General features: G+C 42.1%; 1 protein-coding gene across 5 annotated transcripts in view; it reads right to left on the bottom strand.

Moving 5' to 3' along the window:
• Positions 1–1176: 1176 nt before the first annotated feature.
• The window catches only part of RUFY1 (RUN and FYVE domain containing 1), a 205585-nt gene continuing 190122 nt past the window's right edge, over positions 1177–16639 (bottom strand). For 4 of the 5 annotated variants that reach the window (XM_050905567.1, XM_050905566.1, XM_050905563.1 and 1 more), the window contains exons 2-18: positions 13501–13674; positions 13041–13158; positions 12276–12377; positions 11818–11941; positions 11339–11397; positions 10545–10610; positions 9838–9907; positions 8778–8879; positions 8240–8356; positions 7385–7552; positions 5710–5807; positions 5127–5246; positions 4211–4340; positions 3293–3387; positions 2821–2869; positions 2556–2633; positions 1177–1836 (exon numbers count right to left, since the gene is read on the bottom strand). In XM_050905567.1, the coding sequence (XP_050761524.1) occupies positions 1693–1836; positions 2556–2633; positions 2821–2869; positions 3293–3387; positions 4211–4340; positions 5127–5246; positions 5710–5807; positions 7385–7552; positions 8240–8356; positions 8778–8879; positions 9838–9907; positions 10545–10610; positions 11339–11397; positions 11818–11941; positions 12276–12377; positions 13041–13158; positions 13501–13657 (1797 nt within the window). In that variant the 5' untranslated portion in view covers positions 13658–13674 and the 3' untranslated portion in view covers positions 1177–1692. Of the gene's footprint in view, positions 1837–2555; positions 2634–2820; positions 2870–3292; positions 3388–4210; positions 4341–5126; positions 5247–5709; positions 5808–7384; positions 7553–8239; positions 8357–8777; positions 8880–9837; positions 9908–10544; positions 10611–11259; positions 11267–11334; positions 11398–11817; positions 11942–12275; positions 12378–13040; positions 13159–13500; positions 13675–16639 lie in introns of all 5 variants that reach the window. The other variant, XM_050905564.1, reaches the window with a different exon arrangement.

Consider the following 16639-nt stretch of genomic DNA (forward strand, 5'->3'; position numbering starts at 1 on the left):
CTAATGAGAACTCTGGCCTTTAGGCTGTTACTGACACAGCTGTCAGTGAAGAAAACCAGAACCTGCTGCTGCAGGTGTGGGATGTGTGTTGGTTCGCAGTGCCCCAGGGCTGTGACATGACCGAGGCTCTCCAGAGCTGCCTGCAAACAGGGGCAGAGAGGTCATTCTGCACTTCCTTGTAGGCATCTCCTCTTCAGAGCCACAGTGCTGCATCAGTGGACTTTGCTGCTTAGTGCAGCCATGTTTCAGTAAATTCAGCCTGCCAAACACCATGCTTAAGGCTGTGGTTTTATCAGCAGCTTAGTTACAGCTTTTGAGTGAGCCCTGGAACTTCCCCTGAAATAAGATGGAGTCTGCTTCCATGCATTTGCCATAGCAAATTTATTTGCCCTTTCTATTCACTGTTCTTCCGTAAGGGTTAGAAAGCTGAGGTCACATTCTACAGTGAAGAAAACCCCATCACATTCTCTAGTGGTGTGGCTATAGGGGTTAAATCCTGAGCACTTCATGCCCCAGCCAGGGCTGTCTTTGCTGTATTAAAAACCTGCTTCATCAGCTGGCTGCTGGCTGCAGTCATAAATCGCAGAGGGAGCAGGGCTGGGGCCAGAGCCCAGCTCTGTACGGACTCTGTCCCTGCTGAGCTTCAGCAGCTGGGGGGAACTGCACAGCCAAAGGGCAGAGCAGGGATCTCACCGGGGCTGCTGCTGTTCTAAATGAGGCCTTGGAAGGAAATGGCCTGTATGCAATCCCATGCTGGCCAGCCTGCCTCAGCCGAGTGCAAGGCTTCAGAAAACAGCTTTGTTAGTGAGAGACACACACAAGTCAGCAATACCCTTGCTGGCTGAGGCAGCAGCTGAGCAACTGCCCTGGAGCAACCTGGAGTCACTTCCCGCCTTTCTCCTGGGGAAGCACGGAAGCACGCACTCCTGCAGAGCACTGGCTTTATCTGGCACCTTCCAGGAGAACACCATGAGCATGCAACATGTTGGTCAGTTATTCCAGATGCATTTTAGTATTGCTAGCTTAAGCCCTCAGTGGGCACAGCTGTACCAGAACGTTCTCTTCTGGGATCCATGACTGACAGCTGTTAAAAATCAGAATTTCAATCTTGCTTTCAGTTTTTGCAAAAGGCTTTATTGTGTAACTGCCGTACTGTGGTCACAGCGACTTTGAGAACAAGTACAAGGCGTAGTTTTTGACTCTGCAGTGAACAGAAGGCACATTCATCGACACTCATCATAAAGCTCTCTCTATACACAATTCATAAATTGACTTTTCTTCTTTGTACTTAGAGCAAATACAAAACTATACACCAGCCAGTGAAACGAACGAGCACTTACAGTGAAGATACAGAGGAGCTGAAGTTCATGTGCAGAAAGACAGTGACATCTAGAGGGATCAAATAATGTAGAAATGCCATATACAAATTTTAATACAAATATCTATAAAAAAATCAGAAAAGTGAATTTGCATTTTAGTTTCAAATAGAACTTTAAGGGAAATTACAGTTGATAACAATTTTCTTAATTATTCCAGTTGGAGAAACATTAGCTTGCATAATCACTGCTGTCTTACAGTGGAAAATACTAAAGACCAGACAGTCTGCTGCACAGAAGATGCCTGGAATTCAGAATTAAAAAAATAATGGCTACTTTCCAACGTTAAAGTGGTCCCGTCAAGGTTACAAAAGCCTTAGGAGGAATTAGACGAACACCGCTGAAGGAGTAAAGTGTGACAAGTATCGCAAACACGGACAGGTTTAGGATACGATGGCAGTGCAAGTTCATTACTGGAACACGTGTTGCAGAAGATGTCCCCGCAGTTTCTGCAGTGATGCTACAAACAGAGAGTGAGAATAAGCACAGCTGCCTAAAAATTGAGCATCATGAGGAGATAAATCAGACCTTATAAAAGCTGTCAGAGTCCACTGACGTCATCCTCCAGTTCCCAACAGACCCGACCCTCCCAGCAGCACTTCCTCCTGCGCAGAGGACTGAACCCAGCCCGGCTTCCCTCCGCAACCAGGAGCTGCGCTCGCCCCTGGCTCACAGGCGGAGCAGGCCTGGCCAGCGGCCCGAGGAGCCGCTCTGCAGCTCTCTGGATCACCAGGCAGCCAGGCCCGTGCTTTCAGGAAAGCAGACGCAGACCCAGCTCTACAGGGAGGAAATCTGGTGCTTGGGCTGCCAGGCGCCCCGTGCAGGCACACCGAGCTGTCCCAAACCACGGAGCAGGACCCCGGCAGCAGTCCCCTGCGACGGAAAGGCACCGAGCTGGGGCTGTCAGCACCCAGTCCTCAGTACACACAGCTCAAGAGGGAAGGGAGATGAACCACAGCACAAGAGAACACAGCCTGTAACAGCTCCCTACCAAGGAAAGCACCCAAGCAGAAGGACGTTATTTTTAGGATGGGAAATGCCAAACTGCTTCTCTATGTAGTTATTATGCCAACAAGACTGGGAATTGAAGCAGTGTTAGTCTTCCCTAGCAAAGTATGCAACAGCACAATTTTGTTTTTCCGTGACAAAAGGAAAAAATAATCCACTGAACAACACTACCTTCCGTCTTGAGATAGAGAATTCCTTTTCACATTGCTTGCAGTGTGTCGCTTCATCATCCTTCAGCCACGTATGGCCCTAGAAAATTGGAATGAAAACCTCACTGTAGATAAAAATAAATTTATAAAATAAAATTCAAAGGCAGTTTACCAACGTTGTTGGTATTTTTCAAAAGCCATCTTTTAAAGTAGGATAACCACGGTGAAATTTGAAGGTGTTAAATGAAATGCGCATTTAGTCAAAATATCCATGAGATGTAGAGTACCTTTAGCGCTTTATTTACTTCTTTAATATCTTCCATCTTCAACTTTGATCTGGGGAAAAAAAAAAAAAAAAAGATTCCCTCTGCATGACCTTACATTTAGTTGTGTTCAATTTTACCTGCCATTCCACTGTCCAGCCACTGCACCTAAACTCCAATTCTTCAGTCAGCTCCCTGCCACCTCGGGGTTTGCCCCCTTCTCAGTATATTCAGAAGAATGTGGGAAAAGCACAGTTCCACTGTAAGAACAAAGCATTTACCGTATTGTTTCCTACCTCAGCCAGCTTACTCGTGCCAGGATCTCCCTTCACTTTTATTTCATGGCTGTTTAGTTTCCCATGCATAGTAATTGCCTCCTAAAATTCTCATGTTTATTGATTTTTATAACTGGATGCATTTTAACATTATTTGTATTAGTTTGATACTCCATCCCCCAGGTTACGTCACTTACAGGAGTTCAGTTCCTAGAACTTACTGGCTGAGATGAAGTCCCATTTCTTGCAGAGCTTGCTCCTGCTCCTCACAGACCTTCTCTAACTGCTGCTTCTCATCTTGCAGTTTTCTCAGTTCCTATAAAATCAAGCACAAAATCAAGTTTTTTGTGCGCTAAGTTTGACCTATAACCTAGATCCAGACTACCCAAGCAGTTCACAAGAATAAGCTCCTTGGCAAAGCTACCTGTTTCTAAGGCTTGATTTTTAGAATTACATGGGTGAACTACCCATGGGTTCTGCACAAACAACAAAATCATTTAACCATATTTACCAGAAAGAGGAAGATTTTCAGGCTTTAAACATCCTTGAGCATAGCTAGAATGCAGCAGTCCTATGCCCACACACGAGCGTATAGACAGATACTGGTGTGCAATTGTGTCTTCAAAATCTAAACTGCTAGATACACGGGAGCAAGTTCTCTTCAGGTTAACAAGAATGTTCACGCTTAAAAAAATACATCGCATCCAGTTGTTTTGAATGCTTGAAAACACGTTCTTATTTTACTACATAGAGTTGAAAGACCTCACACAGTCACTGAAAGCCCTGAGCTTGCCATTTCCTACCTGAGCAGGGGTATCTCACCGTGGGACAGCTGATGAGAGCTTTTTGTCCCCAGCTATCCCACCTCAGCTTCAGCTGCTGACCGACAGCGGCTCAGACGCTCGCGCAGCTAAGGCAGGGCAGCTAGCTGGAGGCGGCCGAGGAGGTTGCTAAGCTGTTTTCATTGCCTGAGCCCTATATTAGCATTCCATGCGCAGACTTGCGTTATGTCAGCCAAGCTTCTGAAACCCCTCAGAGGAGAGCGGTACAGAAGAAACATTCTACTACAGATGCAAACATTGCACTGGTTCTAAGTCAGCTTTAATCCTGAGCACGGGGCACGATTGCACTGTGCATACCTTTTTCAGTCCTTCCATTTGTTGCAGTTCTGTTTTAAGCAGAGTGGTAGCATCCTTCTCTTGGTGTAGTTCTCTTTGCAAAGTTTGTCTCTGTTCCTTTTCAGATTTTAACTCCTTTTCCAGAGTTGAGCTATTTAAAAATAATTCATTCTAAGAAACCTTATAGCAGAAAAATATCCTATAGCACTTAAAGATAGCAACAGTATGAGAAGAAGAAACCTTGTCCAAGAGAGGGCAAAAACTAGAGTGGTGTTCTGGGAAAGGAAAGAACAGGGATGTTACGGCAGCAGACATCAAAAACTCCATTAGCATTTTCAGGTCACAGAAAACAAGCAGCAATGAATGGCTAGAAAAAAAAACCCAAAACAACCCAAAACCAATTCCCGCAAGTACGTATTTGACTACCTGTGTTTAAACAGCCATGTTTAAAAATGACACTCTACCCTGAAGTCTGAACAGTGAAAGAAGCATTTTCTATAGGTATTAGAAATCTTTAGAGGATTAACATTCCCTAAGAACGCCAGGATGCTCCCCAACCCCCAAGCCCCTCCAAAAACCCCAGTCCATTTGGATGACAGTCACTTAGATGCTCAGCCTACAAGCATGACCATACCTGTCTCCTGATTTCGTAAAAAAACAATTGAACGCTCCATTGCTAGTCAGAATGGCCAGACTTCTACTGGCACTCTGTGCTCTAAATTGGATGTTGTGGAAAAAACATTTCAACAATCTCACGCTAACTCTGCACTAGACAGAAGTGCTGTGCTTTCCTAGATCTTGCATACTTCTGTCAATACTTGCTGAACCCAATATAATTCAAACCTACCCCTCTTTAGACCTTAGCACAAAAGGAGTAGAAAGCACTTCTTAAAGAAATGGCAGAAGGGAAGGAAAAAAACCTGATCAGATTAAATACCATTTGCTATCCAGCTGGGACATCTGTTGCTGACAAGTGCCAAGCCTGCCAGCAAGGTCTTGCTTCATCTTGTTGCATCTTTCTTCCGCAGCCTGCCTTGCCTTTTCTGCATGCTGCAACCTACAAAGTAAGGAACATGTACATTTGCTGTCAATTCACATACTTCTTACCTACACCCTCTCATTCTGTTCTTTTAGATTTACCATACAGATCTTTATAAAAGCTTGAACTGAAAATGCTAGTGGAGAAAAAAAAAATTACTTTTGAAAGCAACTGTTTATGGAAAAAAAAAAACCCAAAAGCGAGAGTCATACCTGTTCTTAAACTAAAGTCAACGTGTTTTTAAACAAGCTGCCTATGGAAAGAGCTATGGTTTTCAAATGGGTCAATTATGGGCATGTTTGCCTGGGAAAAGAGAACAGGCAAGCGCAGAGGGTGATAAAGAGGAGAAAGGAAAAAGAACGTCATGCTGGCACACGTGCCCAAATGTCTATAGGAGGTGTATGGAAGGTCATCCTACGAAGGTTTCAGTTGGAAACTTTCTACTGACTTAGTGTTGACTTTTTGAGCTTGTAATTATTACCTCTCTTCCATTTGTTTCATAGAGGACATCATCTCATTTGTTTTTCCTTCAAAAGAGGATATTGCTTCTGTTTTCTGTTGTAATGAACACTCTGCATTCTGTAGGAATAAGCGAATAGATATTCCAGGTAATACATTTTAGTTTTCTAAAGCACAAAGTGTTAGTGTTTAATGAAAGTCTGCCACTAGATAAAGAATGTTCAGCTTCTTACAGGCCACGCCTGGGTCTAACTGGAACGTACAAACAAAATGCTGATAATGCCAGAGCAGACACTCCTCAACTTGTTTTGTTAAGAGCTCAGAAAAGCCAAACTTAACTGTACTAAGTTTTGACCTATGAGATCAGCTACAAGCCAAAAATCTTCACTTTAGAAACAAGCCTGGAGAAAGAAATTATCAAATTAAATTCACAGGGTAAGAATATCAATTATGATTTGAATGTAACAACTGCACTCGGTGGGCATGAAACCAGGAAGCAAAAAAAAAAAAAACCACACAACCAAAATAAATGCTGCTTTTGAAAGCAAAGGCATACCTCAGCACTGGGGTTTCACTGGCCATTGCCGTGCAAGTTTCTGTGCATCTGTGAAGGAGGCAAAGGCCTGGATAAAGCCTTAACAGGCATCAGGAAACAGTCCATAAAAATTGAGAGAAACCCCCTCTGGATTTCTGGCACCAGGTATGGGAGGGGAAGTCTAGTTAAACTCTTATTTCATTAATGGAGACAAGCTCTGTGTGAACACTACTCCATCACTTCCTTGTAGAATGCCTATCAGTATATTTTTTGTCCAACTGAAAAAAACCAAGGACAAAACACCACAACCCACCCAAACAACAAAAAAAACCCCCAAAAACATCCCCAACTCTCTGCAATATATATGACACAAAGGATGGAGAAAGTAGACTCTAAAAACTGCCTCGGTAAGGAAGAGACTGAAGAAGACATGCCCAGAAAGCAAAGTGTTTTTCATTTTACTTCTCTAACCATCTTACATCTGGAGAGCCCGGTCTTATGCTAAAGGGGGTATAACAATATACCTAAAGCAATCCAAGAACTTTTTGGTAGCTCCAGAGGCCAGCCTGACCACAGAGTTCCTCCCTTCCCAAATCCAGTGTTGCCTTTCCACTGGCCATAGCACTCAGCTGACCATTTGGGTACAGACAACAGGAGACAGACAAAAATAACCAATAGTTTTCTATCGGTTTAGAGAGGCTTATTGTTGGTTGCTACGGTAAACAGTGTTAAATGTGGTGCAGGTGAAAGGCAAGACAACACAGATGGGAAGGAGAAGCAACACAGTTCTTGGCTGCAGTAAGTCATTTTTTTAAAGACGAATCATTCAGTGGTTAGAACAAAGGACTCTTGCAAACACCTTCTCCCCTGTGAGAGCTCTCCGTTTGTCTCAGCGTTTGTTGGATGATCCTATGGCAGACTATGCAGCGTACTCAAGGAAACCCTCTTTCTTTCCAGACATACCCAATATCATACCAATCATAAAGCGTAATAAAAAAATTAAACAATTCCTTCTGCAGTTTAAAAATAGATATTCCTAAGAAAATTGTTGCATCTAAGTATTACTTCAGATGCATATAAGTGCATATGCATTCTCAGTGCATGATTAACATATGAAGATCACCACTACAGCTGCTCTTTCTATTCTCCACTATGTACATACCTGAGATTTGTGAAACATCTGCAAGTTAATAGCCTTCACTTCTTCTAACTGTTGGCGAAGTGCAACTAAAGTGTCTTGTTTTTCATGAGTATCTTTTTCCAGAAGTTTCATGGCAATTTCCATTTCTGTTTTCATTCCAATTTGTAGCTCCAACTCTTTCTCTAGTTCCTTACAAAGAGATTTCCTGGTTACTGCTATGTAGTCATATGTCAGGGATAAGCACTTCTAAAAACCATATAACCCCATACACAAACTGTGTATTACTCTGAGATAATACAGAACTATGATTTTACAGAAGAACTAGGTCTCAAATAATACATTAAGTTAATAAGACCAAAATACTATCTCAGCTCTCCAGATCAGGGCAAGGGTGCAGATCTGCTGGTATGAAGTGTAGAGCTCAGTGTGTAACTTAGCGGCCTGTCAAATGAAGCGTTTCTCCTGGCAGCTGGAGTCGGGCTGACTTAGAGCCATAGGCTTCAGCAAGCCTGGGCAGCCTCTTCACCAGTCACTAATTAGCAGTTCACTGTGCCAGTGACTGTTGTGCATGTACCATATTTTCCTCCATAAAGACAGTTGCCTCTCTTTGTGTTTTGATCTTAGTCTCTGCTATAATAACGCTGGTAGGTTCTTAAACAGGGAAAGACCTTTTATTTTCAGCATTCCAAAAGCCCCAATTTCCAGTTCTTTACAGACACTGTTAATGACCATGTCCAGCATCTTGCTTGCAATTCCTTTATGAATTCTGAACAGCTGCAAAAAGTGCACAGCATACATCTTATATTTGTAATGCTGCCTTAAAGTATGCAGAATCCTGTGTCTTTCATTTCACTTTCTATAGTTAAGTTTCCTTACCAGCCTAATTTTTTTTTCTTCTTTCAACTGCTTCCAAACATCACTGTACATTTCATCAAGACCCTGGCGTGACTGCTTGTAAGTATCCAGTTCTACTTTTGTATCCTCTTTTGTTACCTATAAGGAAAAAAAAGCCACGTAAGATCACAAAGCTATCTATTTAAAGTATGCCTTAAGTTCTTGCGTGTAACACAATATTTCTACGTACTATTTCAAGTTAAATCCTCCTATTTTACAATTAATAAGCTGGCAAACGTTAATAAGCTGAAATTTCAAAGAATAGAGTAAGAATAAAAAGAAACCATTCTAATACTTTTAATGCTTTCTCCCTTCTGCAAGTATATGTTTAAGTGTGTAGTAAAGAACAGCAAAATCTAACACCTGTGCATACTATACACAAAAACAGCAATCTACACAGTAGCATGCTAGACTGTGCTTAACATTCCGGTTCAAAGTGCTTTTGAGAGCACTAACTACAGTTGATCGAAAGAGATCACTTATTTTAAGGATCCTCCTCATCTTTAAATAAGTGTCCCACCTCTACACTTTTTTCACTCCGTTCACGAATTAATTCATTTTGTTGTTTTAACTGCTGCTGCTCTTCCTGAAGTGATCCAATTCGGTCAGTTGCTGCTGCAAGCTGTTTACAAAGAGAACATAACTGTATTTAATCACTGTACAAGCATGCAACATCTGGAGGAATTCTAAAGTTAGCAGCTCAGCCTTTGTAGCAGGTGCACTGCTCACTTCCCCTTTCGTCCCTTTCATTCTCCCCAGAAGATGCCTGACCCTTTTGCAGCCATATTCACTGTACAGCCTAAATTAACAAGCCCACCAACATTTGTTCACCTGACTTCTGCTTCATGCCCTCATCAATTATTTTTAAATATTAACTGTGCAAAGAAATGCATCCTAGTGTAAAAGGCTAAAATCCACCACAGATTTGTGATCTGTGGTATTCATTCTGGTATGAACTAGAAGTCATATAGCAAGTCAGGGTTGACATTCACTGGTGGAATCTTATGGCATTTTCAGATGGACGTACCTCAAAAAGTATTGGAAATTGGACTACACAGATATACTCTGAACTATATATTTACACACACACACACGTACATACAAAAACACACCACCACAAAACCCAAAACAACCACTATCATGCATGCTGCCGGACTCTATTTCAGTTCCCAGCTAGGAAAGATTTCCTAATTGAAGTGTGATTCTTCTCCTTCTCTTTTTCCAAGTTCTGTATAACTCACATGACAAATACATGCACACGTGTATGTGCAGAAGGAAGAGGGACAAGTCACGTTCATTATAGTGGTATGATTACTTTTGGGTGGAGACACCATTGCAAGACAAAAAACTTGATTAAGGAAACCTCTCTACCAAATAGATGCCCAAAAGCATTTTAACAGCTAACATAACGTAGAAGCTTTCCACAGAGCTTTCCCCATGTGCCAACTCATGCCAGTCCTACCAGTCCCGCACATTTCACTAGTATCAACTCAAATATTTTAGTCTAAGGTATACTCTTAGGGAGTTTTGCCTCTGATGGAAAAGAGCTATGAGAAATATTTAACAGACCAGACACAAACCTCTTCCTGGAGTTTTGAATTGGTCTTTTCTAAACAGTCTATTTTGTTCTGAAGATCTGCAACTGTGCAACTGCAGCAAGGAAAAGAGATGCATAAAAACAATAAAAGAAGTGCCAATGTTCAACATTTATTCCTATCCTCAACCATACTTTTACCATCTTGCATTTGTTTACAATGAAATACTTTGATGAGCTGGCAAAAAAACCCAGAGGAAGGACAACTGTTCCTCTTAAGCACTGAGAGGACCATGCATTTCCCTACAGTTGGCAGCCTACTGTATTAGTTGGCAGCCCTGCTCTGGCTTAGCTTTTGCAGTCTTAACACCTCTCATGTTCAGTAGGGTAAGTGAGGCCTGCTCCTCCCACTGAGCAACCTACGGGGGAAGAATAGAGACTCTTCCTCTAAAGAATGAATTTCCACATGCACTTGTAATAGTTTTCTCTTGAAAAAGTAGCTCCAAAATCTTCTGTTAATCACTAGTAAGTCTCAAAAAAGTAAACTATCATTACACAGACTTGTTTTCTGCATCGCATATGCCATCAGAAGAGTAAGATTACAAAATGAAACTAAGATTTTGGGAAATAATCAGAAAAGGCATTTCAATATCAGACAAAAATCTACAAGACTGACAGCAGAGACATGCAAAGCCATACTGGAAAAGATAAACAGGACAAGTGTTCGTAGATTAGAATAGATGAAAATCCCACCTCAGATGTCGGTTAAGTTCTTCCACATAATGCTTCTGGTCAAGGACAGCTGTAATCCCTCCATCTCTGGTTGTAAAAGTGAGAATTCATTGATTGAGAAGAAACTCCTTCATTCTAAAGTGTTAGTTTGTACTAGGGTTTTCAGCATAGACTTGCTGAGTTGAAACCTTTTCTCCTTTTCTTATAAAAATACTTGTGCCTGAGCTAGACTGGAAGCACCAGGGAGATGAAGCAGCTGTTTAGCTGCTTCTCCTCAGCAGCTAAACAGTAAAGTGCTCTGACGTGCCAGAAGCACACAAACTATGAAGTCCCCTCCATTCGCTAGTCTTCTAGATACAGTGATGCTAACAGTTGCAGTCTCTAATTCACCTAACATTTCACCTAAAATTACTTTTTTTTCCCCTCCATAACAGATCTCTCCCACAAAGACAGCTACTTAATTGAGAGCGTTTCTGAAACAGTGCTTAGAAACAAAGCAGTGATTTAGTAGTGGGTGACTTGGCAGATCCTGTCTCCTAAAACCAAATAAAAACACAATCTAAAATTTTGGGTGCTTTTAATTTGGTCCCAGCTCAAGACACAAACGCTCCACACTGTATTGTTGTTAAAACTACCATGGGCTCAACCTTTGAAAGTTAGTACTTTGGTTCAGCTAACAAAATCTATTTTGGATTCTCTTTTTCAGATGATTAAAAGAGTTTGAGATCTCTAGCACTCATGTGCTCCCACAGATTGACAGGTTTGTTCTACAAAAAAACGTTAACAATTTAGAATTACTAATTCACCATACATACTGTTTGCCATCACTGTCCTGAGTTTCCTTAAGGTACAAGGAAAAATCAATCACTCCAACCTGAAAAATATATTTAAGATATTAACACACCTTCACAGTGCAATTCTGCGTAGCAGCAGGCATTACTTTATATTTGGAAAAAGGTAAAAATCTGAAGTTTAGAAAGACAGATAATACCTATATTCTTCCCAGCTGAAGCAAACGTGCAAGCTAGTGTTTGTCATAAAAGCATCAAAATAACCATATTCAGTGTGCTCAGTTTCCTAGCAGTTATTAGTTTTGACAGCATTTCCATGAACTGCTACTTAAAGAGATGGATACTTATGTACTTTTTTTTGATTCAACATGGGAAACATGACAAGCTTCCACACAGGACATTCTGGACAGAATTCTGGACCCATCTCAGTTAAGTATTTATGGATGTGCTTAATTATACTAGAATCTTATACCAATTGATCTTATTTAAGCTTTAATCTTCACCTGGGAATCCAAGTCTTCTCCTTTCAAGCAAAGGTTTGCATCAATAACATTCAGTCCAACTAGCAGACCCACAATGACTGCTCCTTCCTCCTCCATCATCAACGCATCAGGTTCATAAAATTCACTAGAAGAAATATTATAAGGCATCACTGCACATCAAAATTATAATGGTACTTCCATCACTGAAATCATATAAACAGTAATGTAGCCCTTATAAAGGTCAGCTGATCAGCCCCTTCTCGCTAATTTATTGCACAAGGCAGAAGATGCAGAACTCTCACAGAAAATACTCTGCTTGTTGCTCGGTAGGTTCACTGCAAAAACAATGAACAACTTGCTCCTCTGCAGGTTGCAAGAACAAGCTTAAAGTTAAACTGGTCAATTAATGACCTCTTACTACAGCAATGCAAAGTTTCAGTAATTCAGTGAATACAATCTGCATATGTCTGTACTGTTACCTTAATAGATGCTTATGGTCCAAGAGTACTTTGAGATAATCTGCCAGTTTCTTTTGCATGAGCGCTAGATAAAGCCAAGCCCTTCCTCTTCCCACAGCAGTCCTAAAATGAAAAGTTGCATGTTTTGGTAAAAACCCAAGCATTTTATTAAGTAGGTTTGTGCAATTCAAAATTCTCCCTTTACAAAAGGAGATGAAGGTGGTTATTTACTAAAAAACCCCAAAAATTAAAAAGAAGTCCCCGGGGAAATGAAGTGTTGTCTCCAGAACACAGAAGCATTTAAGTATATCCCATTGCTTCAGCGAAGGGAAAGTATATTGTAAAGTCTTCCTAACTTGGAAAGACATACATATTTTCAACTACCACCATAACTCAATCATTGATGCATCCTAGCATTAAAACTAGTCTCTTTCCATCATCCTGAATTACCCAAATTAAATACTACTAGCACATGCACAAAATGACACAAAGTCATAAAAGCGAGGGAAAGAAGAGGAAAGAAAATATCTGTGAAGACTTTACGGTTATTTTTAGCAAGGTTATAGAAGTTTCCAAATGCTGTTTTTCATCTGATAGCATTGTTTGAATCAGAAGCACTGAGTATTTTAAGATATCCTCCTTATCTCTTGGAGAAGTCAATGCCTCCTACATACCCCATTTTTCTCTTTGGGAATAAGATCTCATTAAGGAAGGCGAGAGACTACACGAAGGATTCTTTTTCCCAGCAGTATAAGCAAAACGCATCATCCCCAATAATCAACTTACTTCAACTCTGGCAGGTTTTTAACACTAGTTGCTATATCTGATGCTTCAGGACAAAGTTTTTCCACTAGCTCCAAAGGACCAAAAAACGATTTGTTCTGTCCAATAAAAGTCTTCTTCACTAAAGGTAGTATACAGAGAAGTTTGTGAGGAAAAGTGACAGGCTTCCAACTCCAGAGTTACAAATTTTAGCGTATGTTTTACTTTGTCTTACCAGCTCCTAATATGTCAATGAAAAGGAGGCACTAAAAATACCTTGACAGCTTAGGAGGCACAAAATACAGGGTATATGAGAAGGTAACCACATAGTTATATCTGTAATACTGATTAGCATCATACAGTGTACGCAATTAATATTAACGTCATACAGAAGTCAAACTGGAGACACAGCGAGACACGACACAGACTCATTTATCTCCTCAGCACGGCAGCTGGACCAGCCCGTGTGGGAGCAGGCACCCACCTTTCAGCCCGTGCTTGAGGCAGTGCTCCAGCACCACGAAGAACTGCTGCAAGGGAGGGAAGTCGGAGTCCAGGGTCCGGCCCAGGCTCAGGGCCGACTGGATCAGGGTTTTGATACTGAGCTTCATCATGTTCATGAGGTTGGCCCGCTCCTCCATGGCGTGGTATCGCCCACCTGGGTGGGGGGACACGGGTGGAGAAAGAAAAGCTGCTTTTAGAAACGCACTCCTCCCGACCCCTCGCAGCGCTGAGAAGAGCGGTGCCTCCCCGTCTTGGTCTCCATCTTGCGGAGGTGACCGGCTTGAGAAGAGCTGGCTGTAAGACACGGGTGAATCCCCCCCCACCCCCAACACGCTGTACGCGCGGATCGAGAACTGACACCGGCGGGAGCGGGGCCGCTGCACCGGCCCTGCCGCTCACCACCCCCGCCGCCCCCGGGGGGGGCGACGACACGGCACCTGCCCCCCGGGCCTAGCGCCGCCTCAGCGGCCGCGGCCCTACCTGGGCGGCGGGGCGCGGCGCCGGGCGGCCGCCGGAGGGCAGCCCCCCCCCCCCGCCTCCCCTCACCGCGGGCTGAGGCGACCCCTCCCCGCCCGCGTTACCACGGCAACAGCACACGCACCACCCCGCCACCCTCCCGGAAACTCTCGCGAGACCGAGGGTGGCGAGGGCGGGCCGCGGCAGGCGCCATTTTAGAAAGAGTTTCTGCTGCGTGGCGCTGGCAGCGCCCGGGGAGCCGAGCGCCCTTCGTCAGCGCCTCCCCTCCGGCATCCCGCCAGGCAGGTATTGCTGCTCCTCCCCGCCAAGGCGGGACAGGCTCTCCTCCTTTAAACCTGAAGGAGGGCGAGACAAAAACAGGCTGCCAGCTACCACTTTTCCTTCAGCCAGCAACAGGTTCTGACAGATGCTGCCAGCCGCAGACCAGTGGCCACCTAAATGATCTTTTGAGCCAACGCTGTTGCATTAGGAGAACCCTGCTGTCACCTGTGGATCAAACACGGTCATACTCCCTTGCAGAAATAGCAGTTGCAGAAGACCAAGTCTAACAGGTAGAGCCCCTGTGTCAGTCACATGCAAGATTGTTAACACTATTCCTAACACCATGCAAAAGTCTCTTTCGGTACTAACTTTCATTATTACCTTCCTTTTTGTGCACATAATGTTAATTTAGGATTAAAAACGAGCAAAACTCTTCCTGTATCAGAAGAGTGAAAACAGGGAGTCATTCTAATCAAATTGATCTTAATCACAAAGCACACAAAGTCCTGTCTTCTCAGTAGCCTATTGTATCAATGACTATAGTCAATGTAGTGGATGCCTCAAAATTGCATATAACGTCTTGAGATGAGATTGAGGATTAAAAGGGCTGTAATATTTTGAATTTCGATGTCAGTATTGTCAGGTTACACATCAGGAACAGAAAAAAAGCTGACTGCAGAAACAGAAAATCAGTGACTTTCTTTGGGTATTGGAGTGTTTCAGTAGCAACACCAACTTATTTTGATGGCTTCCTGAATTTGAATTTTTACTTTATCAGGAATACTTTGCTTGTAAGCCTTGCTCAAGATACATGTATTGTATTATCCACAAGACTTAAAAAGAAAACAACACAACCGTGAATGAAATGTTCTTTATGAACACAAATTTAAATTAAACAGTGTCTTAATAAGGGTTTGTATTACGTTAAATAAGTACTTGAACAATATTTTTTAGACTGGTGCAAATTTACACAGTCAAGTACCTGTGTTGCAAAACTGTGTACAAGTTGGTACATGCAAAATAGACAGGTATTAGACACATTACCAAAGCCACACCTCAAAGATTAGGAATCGGGTTACCCAAGTGCAAAAGATCACAGACATTATGCTGCAATCTTTAAGAATGCAGTCACAGTCTCCTCTCTCATTCAATTCAACAGATTTGTTTTAACATCTTTTTGAAGCCCCTGCCTTGTTTACTCTAATTATTCAGCACACTTTGAAGTCAGAAAATACTGAAGCACAAAGAAAAGCTAACAGTTCTCCATCTCTTGGTCTTTAACACTGCAAGTCTTTCTTGATTTGTATTCTTTAGATTTGTAGCTCCTGGCCTTCTCTGCAAGGCAGGGCATAGTTTCTTCGATGGCAGACACTGGTTTTATGATGTGCCTTTCTATATGTCCAACTGACTGCATAGTGTGCAGCACAGTTTACATGTGCTCAACAGATCTGAAGTAGCAAGTAGAGGTTATAAAGTCTCTGGAGAAAGATGGCAGCAGGGAACAAGTTGATAGTTTTCCACAAGTGGTCTTGCAGGCGTCAGCTTATTTCTTAAAAATACCTGCTTTAAATTGAATTTATAGTGCTTGGTCAAAGGTAATAATGAATAGGTAGAATAGGCGATTTAGTGCCTGTTCGCATTTCATATCTAAGTTAGGAACAGATTTTTCTTATGGAATTTTCCATAAAACTCATCAACATATTATCCGAATACTTTGAACAATTTGGGGAGGTAGCATTGTATTCCCTTACTTTACAGATAAGAAGCTGAAAGATTATGGTAAAAGTTTCATTAAGTGTGGGAGCTCCATTTCAGGCAAGAGAACATTTTATTCCCCACCCCTTGGCAAATGCTGTATGTTGTTTTGAATTACATCTATTCACAGCATTATTCCAAATGCAACTGAAGAAAATGGGATATTCTGCCCTTCGTCAGGTTAGATCCCAGGTGCTCAAGATGGGCATCCAGGAAACAAATCTGTGAGTTTGGTGTGAGACTTAGAGATGCAGGGAAAGACAAGAATCTAGTTTTTTCATGACAGAATTAATCTTAAACTCTGACTATGCAAAATTGAGGAATTTTCACAAAAAATAAAAAAGTCCATCACCAGTAACTTATTTCACCATGCAGTCACAATTCATCCCCACAGAACTCCAGCTTGAATACTTAATATCATTAAAACCAAAAAGGTCAGCACCAGTTAGCAAAACTGAGCTCCATTGCTTCAAAACCATTACGCGGTAGTCTGAGACCCTGGAGTACAAGACTCCAGGCCCAATTACTGCTACATTTGAATGTTTTTGTTTCATGTTATGAATAGCACCGAGATTTAATTTCCATATGAATTCAACTAAAGCCCTTTTAATTCAGTTCTGAGATAC

The sequence above is a fragment of the Gymnogyps californianus genome, chromosome 14, assembly GCF_018139145.2.
Source record: "Gymnogyps californianus isolate 813 chromosome 14, ASM1813914v2, whole genome shotgun sequence".
Taxonomy (NCBI): Eukaryota; Metazoa; Chordata; class Aves; order Accipitriformes; family Cathartidae; genus Gymnogyps; species Gymnogyps californianus.